We start from the raw sequence: 7939 nt of genomic DNA, 5'->3' as shown, positions 1-7939 counted from the left end.
ACCTTGGAGATCCCTGAAATTATGATGGTGCTTTTCTTCCGTGGGGACTTCAGTTTCAGCTTTGAGGATTCACTGAGCTGCCGAATGGCAACTTCAGCCACAGGATCTGAGCTATTCAGCACCAACAGTTCTGCCAGAAGGAAGGTAGCACTGAGTTCTGTAGCAAACTTAACAAGCTCCAAGCGAACCCCCTAGCATGGGGGCAGGAATAGTTTATAAGCAGTGGTTGGCAAGCATTTGGAAGAGGGAGAAAGGAAGGGGTTGAGGTTTGTTTTTCTTTCTTTTTTTTTTTTAAAGATTTTGTTTATTTAATGTATATGAGTACATTCTAGCTGTCTTCAGACATACCAGAATCATTACAGATGGTTGTGAGCCACCATGTGGTTGCTGGGAATTGAACTCAGGTCCTCTGGAAGAGCAGTCAGTGCTCTTACCTGCTGAGCCATCTCTCCAGCCCCTCTTTTTTTTTTTTAACTAATCTTTCCATAACGTAGAAGCAGCTAGGAGCCACATACAAATGAACAGGCAAGCCTGATTCTGGTAAAACTTTATTTTCAGATACATGGGAAGGCAACTGTTAGCTACAACTTGACTCCCAGTAGTTATGAGCTACTCACAGATGTGTCTGTTTGAGACTCATATGTTTTACTGTTTATAAGGTAATACTTTTTCTCAAGAGGGCTATGTAAAATGGCAAAAATCAGTAGACAAAAATAAATAAATAAATTGTGGGCAGAGGAAATGGTACAGTAAGTAAAGGCAGTATGTCTAATGATCTAACCTTAGTTTGATCCTTGGGATTCAGTGGGGGATCTCTCTCTTATACATACACACATACTGAGAGAGAGAGAGAGAGAGAGAGAGAGAGAGAGAGAGAGAGAGAGAGAGAGAGAGAGAAGAAGAAGAAGAAGAAGAAGAAGAAGAAGAAGAAGAAGAAGAAGAAGAAGAAGAGAAGAGAAGAGAAGAGAAGAGAAGAGAAGAGAAGAGAAGAGAAGAGAAGAGAAGAGAAGAGAAGAGAAGAGAAGAGAAGAGAAGAGAAGAGAAGAGAAGAAATGAGGTTTTAAACATTGGGAAATTTTGGACCTTACAAAGGCACATAACTCTTTCTTCCTCCAAAAGTTGCTGACATAGAACATTAATCCAAGGCAGCCAATAAAAGCTATTAAGATCTGGCCCTTCCTGTGTCGTAAATGTACCAAGCACTGCTGACCAAGCCTGCATGTTTTTGTCATTTGCTCATTCCTTAGCTCCATTGGGTGAGTTCTTTTTTGTTTTCTTTCTTTTGTAAAAATCTCCACTTGCCAAGATGCTAGGCCATCAGGTAGGTGGCTAGGTAGAGAGGGGTCTCTCCCTCAGAGAACTTGTACTTATAGCTTATACTATTCTGCTAAGGCAAAATTAAACACGACAAAAAGGGATCTGGGATGCAGCTCAATAATACAGCACGTGCACAGCATACACAAGGCTCTGTGGTGGATTCCCAGGACTGCAGAAGCAAACGAAGGAACCAGGACAATAAAACTGTTTTAAGAGCACAACATCGGCCATGGCCATAGGTCACAGGGGCTAGTTTCTACAGTAACACTCTTGGCCCCAGAGCTGGGCTTTATAGGCTTGCTCAGCCACTCCTTGCTTTTTAGGTGGGTGCTGGAGATAAAACTCAGGTCCTCATACTGACTTATAGACAAAAAGATACCTGTTCAAGATGTTGATTACTTGAAAATAATCCTAAAATTGCAGAATCGGTACTATCACAGCTTGAATGTGAAGTGTCTCCAAGAGGCCAATATTTAGAGGGCCTTCTGAGATGGTGGTGCTACTCTGGAGGCTCTAATACCCTTAGGAATGGAACCTTAATGCCCCTGAAGGTTAGCCAAGGCCCTGGTTCCAGAACTTCCTCTCTGCTTCCTGGTTAGCCATGATGTGAGCAGGCTCTGTCACATACTCTGGATACCATTCATTTACTTTTAAAACAGTGGGTTAAAACAATCCTTTCCTCCCTTTTACTGTTTCTGTCATATCCCTTTGTCATAGTGATACATAATATACAAAATAACTAATGTAGAAAATTGGTACAAAAGTGGGTTGTTGCTTCTGTGAAACCTATGTGGTTTGGGCCTTTGAAGCTGACTTGGGCAAAGAATGTGGAAGAATTTGGAGATGTGAACTAGAACCCCCCCCCCCCCCCCCCCGCCCCGAAGAAGCCCTAGAGGCTCACAAAATAACACAGGCTATTGCCATTGCTAACTAGAAGGTAAGACCTACTGCTGAAGACACAACACACTTTCAGTTAGAACATAGAGAAAGCTGGAACTGACCTGAAAACCTTCTCCCTGCTAGAAGGTGCTATGCAGGCAGCTGAGGGGGAAAAAGAATAAGTGGACTTACACAGCAGAAACTCTGCATTTTTCTCTACTGACCTGACAGGCAAGATGTATCAACTAGTGCAATAGCAGCATGACTACTATGGGGTTACCTTCTGCCTTTTGGATTTGAAGTCGGCTGCACAGGAAGGAATTGACTCCTGATCCTATCAACCGGTCAAAAGCCCAGGGTTGGGAGGAGTTGTACATTGCTGCTTTGCTAAATAGATATGTCAGAAATTTTTGTTTTCATTCAGATTAGTGTTGACCTCAACTTTTGTCAGAGAAGCCCCCTTTGGCAGCAGTCAATGCAGAGACTCATACAAGAAAAATTTTTTAGAATAAATGCCCTCCCCAAGGCTCAGGGAACACTCTGGAAGAAAGGGAGGAAAAAGCTAGAGGCTAGAAAAGAGTGCTATAAACTGCTGTCCTCTAGATATGAAATGGCCTTTGTACTCATGAAGCACAGCAGAATTGATTACGTGCGAAAGATCAAGCCAGTCAACATTCCATGTGCATGAGTAGGATCCTAGCTGAAGGGCTACTGGGAGTTGATGGCTGATAGGGACAGGAAGGATTGTAGTCACCAGTAGGTTAGCCATGCTCTGGTGGATAGCCCCCACATGTATGCAAGAACTCAGTTTATAAAAAACAGAATGAGACATGAGGTGGGAGGCTTTGAGTTGGGTGAGGTCTGAGAAGATGGGGACTGGGGCACTGTGGTCAAGGATAAGATCAAGATACACTGTATCAAAAGGTAAAAATATTTCTTAAAAGGAAGAAAAGTTCTAGAATACTGTAAGTAGACCTTAGATTCTTGTGGGTATATGGAAGACCTGAGTGCTGAGAGAAACAGTGAGTTTGGAATGGGAACAAGGACTCCACTGGGAACAGGATTAGACACCATTTGTGTTACATTTCTGGCACAGAATTTGCCTACATTTTTCCTATGTTCTGGAAACTCTAAAAAGGCTGAATTCAAAGGAATTCATAATGTAGCATTCAGGCTATGGCATGGATACTACTGGCTGCTTTAGCCAAGCTTACAGTGGTGTCTGAGAATAGAAATTAGAGCAGAAAGACATGAAAAATAAAGTATTTGGCTAGGAAAGAAGAATAACTCAAACTGCCAAAGCAAGTGGCAGGCATGGCCATGGTTATTTAAGCACCATTAGGAAGAAGTGAAATAGTTTGCACTAGGATGTAGGTAGGATGCTCTCAGGACATTTCAGGAATTGGTGAGACCCCTGATACCTCCAGCATATAAAACTATATATTCATTTGAAAGATACTTGAATGGGGCTTCATAGGGAAATGTGTCACAGGTTCAGTCATCTAGGCATTTAGAAGCCACTGTGGTCATGATACAAGGAAGTCCTAACTACATATCAAGTGGTCAGTAAAATATAGGGTTGTCCACATGGTGCTAGGTTTTCAAGCATGCAGTATACAAGTTATGGGATCATAATGGGTTGCACCTAGATTAAGGAAAGTGTGTGGAGCCAAGTACTATTCATTCAGGGTTTCCTGTGGGGAGCATCTCATTGGGCAGAATCTCTGAGGATGAAGCTTAAGCTGCAGTAAAGACCCAGAATGTTGGCAATGCCAGGACCATAAGACAACTCCCAAGGAAAGCTGTAGTAATAAGTAGAGCTAGCCCAAGAGACAGGCCACATGGGCTGCAAATGGCAAAGGTCCAGGAGTAGAATTCTCTGTGTCTATTGGTGTTCAGATCATTTCCACCACATGCATTAAATGCCAGACACAGGACTACAGCATTCAGTGCCCAGCATGCAGTCTCCCTCTAGTCTAAAATTTCCTCCCATTCCTTCCCTCTGAAAGGGCACAATTACTCTGTATCTTTGCAGTCTGGAAATACCTAACTTTTCTTTCAATTTCACAGGGGCTCACAGTTAAGTGACATCTCTGAGTCTCAAAAACAAAACTCTACACTTACATCTTTGAACAGCGTTGGAACTATTAAGTTTATGGGGACTCTTAAAGTTAAACTACTTGTATTTTGCATTATGAGTATGAACCTTTGGAGCCAGGGTGCAATACTATGGCTTAGATATCAAATGTCTCCCATCGGCTCATGTTGTGAACACTTGTTCCCCAGCCAATGGCACTATTTTGGGAGGCTGTGGAACCTTTAGAAGGTGAGGCCTAGCTGGCAGACATCTGACACTAGGTGCAGGCCTTTGAAGGGGATAGCCCTGGGTTTAGGATCTCTTTACTTCCTGGCCTAGTATGATACTGACTTCTCATGTGTTTACACTGTCATTCTCCCCATTAACCCCACGATGGCTGAAACTGGAGCCTAAATAAGCTTTCCCGCCATGAAGCTGTTTCTGTCAACTGTTTGATTGCAGCTTTATAAAAATAACTAAAAGAAGCACCCAGAGAGCTCAGAAAACTACTCTTTTTTTTTTTTTAAGATTTATTTATTTATTATATGTAAGTATACTGCAGCTGTCTTCAGACACACCAGAAGAGGGCATCATATATCATTACTGATGGTTGTGAGCTACCATGCGGTTGCTGGGATTTTGAACTTGGGACCTCAGGAAGAGCAGTCAGTGCTCTTAACCTCTGAGCCATCTCTCCAGCCCCCAGAAAACTACTCTGGAATGCTTGAGTGGACAGAGCAGAGAAAGCACAGCACCCAGGCCATGCTCTCTCCAGTGTGGCTCCTCCAATAGCACTGACATCATTCACGTGTCAAATGACAAGATAGCTTTCATAAAGTTACCAAGTGGGGTCCCTACTACCTGCTTATTTTTGTTAATGTGCTCCATAGATGTACTAGGGACACAGCTATGTCCTCAGTCTCCCTTTACCTGACATTCCCAGCCTTTTCATTTTCTATTTGCCACTAAACCAAAGACTCCCCAAACAGGCAGGGGAGGAGGAATCCTTCACTCCCAAAGCCCAGAACTGCAGAGATATATTACCTGTGTCTGAAGAGGAGAATGTCTTGCTGACGGGGGCACTGTGGCACGAAATGGCCTGGACAGAGATATCCTTCTCAATGACCTTCACTTTGACGGGTGTCCTCACAGGGGACTCTGCAAGTACAAGACTCCATCAGCAAGGGCATGCAGATTTTCAACAGAAGATTCTAGAAAGCTAGAGGAAGCCCCTACTGCACCTTGAGGCCCTGCAGTTATTACTGGCTAGCACTGGGCTTTTAGACTCACACCCTCTATTCTTTCACCATGTTGGCAAATGTGAGGCTGGGGGGGGGGGGGCGGTCTAGATCGGAGTAAAAATTCAGAGACATTTTAATAAAACTGGAGTTCTTATGTGAATTGTGGGTCCCTGACCTGTGTCATGAGAGCGACTTTGGAAAGATATCCCTTTACACAATATACCAATAAAATAATCATGTATTTTTCATTTGCCCACCCAGGGGCCAGCTACAATGCAAAAGAAAGGTTTGTTCTGGCCCCGTTTAAAACAAAAACAAAAAAACAAACAAAAAAACCAAAGCTCTTTTTTTTGAGACACAGCATCACATGTCCCAGGTTGGATAATTATATTATCACATATCCCAGGTTGGATAATATTTCATATTAGGCAAGAATGACTTTGAACTCCTGATCCTTCTACTTCTATTTCCTCAGTTCTGGGATTACAAATGTGTGCCATTATGTCTATCTGATACAATTTGGGGATCCAATCCAGGGCTTCATCTATGCTAGATGAATGCTGCCCAACTGTGCCACATCCTTAGCCCTACATCAGCCTCTTTATCAGAGTTTAACATACATTAGATTACCTGTATTAGACTTTTAATAATCATGAGTGAGATGAGTACTGAGTTCCATGTGGCTGGAGTCTTAGAACCAGTGTATAACTTTGGTGTAACCGTGCCAGGAAGAACCTCATCTCTGTCTCTTAACTAACACACTGTGTGTGTGTGTCTGTGTGTCTGTGTGTCTCTGTCTCTCAACTCCCCCCTCTCCACCATCTCTCCCTCCCCCTCTCTACCCCCATCTCTCCCCCCCTCCATCCCCATCTCTTCCTCCCCCTCTCTTCACCCCATCTCTTCCTCCCTCTTTCTCCATCCTCATCTTTTCCTCCCCCATCTCTCCACCCTCATCTTTCCACCCCATCTCTCCCTCCCTCTCTCTCCATCCCCATCTCTTCCTCCCTCTCCACCCTCATCTCTCCCTCCCCCATCTCTCCACCCTCATATCTCTCTCCCTCCTTCCCTCTCTCCCTAACCCCCATCTCTTTCCAGGCCACGGAACTTCTTTGCTGAGCCTTGGTGCTGAACCTACAATGCTCAGTGCTGCAGGGCGAGCCCCACCCCACAGAGGCTGGTAGCCTGTGGATCTGCAGTCTGGTCTCACCTGAGCTCAGTGGAGATGCCCTCCCAGTGTCAAATCGAGGTTTGGTCTTCACAGCAGTGACAGTGGTGACCACAGTCCCACATGGCATCACTGTGCGGTCCTTTTCTATCTTTGCAGAAGAAACAGGGGGAGGAGCTGGCCAGGACTTCAGCTCACCAGGTTCTACGTAAGAAAACTATGGCAAAGATAGACATTTATTTTGAAACACAGAGAAGCTTCCATGGAAAGCTGCTTCCCACATTCACTAGGCCACCACCCACACACAGACCAGGATGTCACGAGAGCACAGACCACCTTCTCTGTCCTTCTCTGATATAATAATGGCCTCTAGATGACCTCTCAAACCAAATATAACAACAATGCAAGGGAATAGCTATTTTTCTGTACTGCTCAAGGAATTATGGTAAGAAGAAAAGGTATATACTTGTTCAGTCTGATGTAGTTTGGGTATTTTTTGTTTGTTTTTCCCTGAATACTTTCAGGCTGGTTGGTACAAACTACAACTGTAGAGCTGCAGATATGTACTCTGCAGATAGTAACAACAGGCTGACTTAGCTGCAGTTACACTGGCTTTTTTTCCCAATAACCTCTAGTTTCTATAGCCATGCTATTTAACTTTTTTTTTTTAATCAACCTGGACTGACAAAGACCCAAAAGAGCCAAACTCAAATTCATCAAACTCTAAGCATTATCCAGCAAAGGATTTTTTAAAAAGGAGGGCAGCTAGATTAGCTGAGATGACATTGGGAAATGCCATCTCCTACAGTATCCAGCTTAAGCCAGTCCTGGCAAGATGTGTTCTCCTGAGCCTGAAGCCCATGCTAAGAACAGAGAGCATCGTGGGTGAGCTCAGCATGTCATATGGAGGCAACAGTGATCCCTGACAGGCAGGAGACAGAACTGTAGCAGCAGAAAACATGTCACAATACCTCTGCGGTGACTGAGCCCAACACCAAGCTGTCAGGCTCTGTTCCACTGATCAGTCTGAAGGTCTGTGGGCCATTAGGCTGCTTCCTAAATAAGTCCAGGTGAATGATTGCTATCCCCAAAAGACCTAGAGTGAAAGACAAGAAAGAACAATGGTGATATTTCTGGTCACACCCCCCAAGGGATGTTCTGTTAGGTTCACTACACAGTGTCAGTATCACCAAACATAAAGAAGTTGTAGGCATTCCAGAGGGAATGAAGCTATGTGCCAGGCCTGGCAAAGGCAATATC

The 7939-nt window shown here is 44.0% G+C and overlaps 1 protein-coding gene across 3 annotated transcripts in view; it reads right to left on the bottom strand.

Annotated features, from left to right (window-relative positions):
• The window catches only part of C2cd2 (C2 calcium dependent domain containing 2), a 64141-nt gene that overhangs the window by 15199 nt on the left and 41003 nt on the right, over nt 1-7939 (bottom strand). For all 3 annotated transcript variants that reach the window (XM_052159249.1, XM_052159250.1, XM_052159248.1), the window contains exons 9-12: nt 7651-7775; nt 6722-6896; nt 5318-5431; nt 3-130 (exon numbers count right to left, since the gene is read on the bottom strand). In XM_052159249.1, coding sequence (XP_052015209.1) covers nt 3-130; nt 5318-5431; nt 6722-6896; nt 7651-7775 — 542 coding nt within the window. The remainder of the gene's footprint in view (nt 1-2; nt 131-5317; nt 5432-6721; nt 6897-7650; nt 7776-7939) is intronic.

The sequence above is a fragment of the Apodemus sylvaticus genome, chromosome 15 (assembly GCF_947179515.1).
Source record: "Apodemus sylvaticus chromosome 15, mApoSyl1.1, whole genome shotgun sequence".
NCBI classification, from domain to species: Eukaryota; Metazoa; Chordata; class Mammalia; order Rodentia; family Muridae; genus Apodemus; species Apodemus sylvaticus.
Note: the sequence above shows the minus strand (reverse complement) of the source record. Positions and strands in the feature narration are given on the sequence as shown.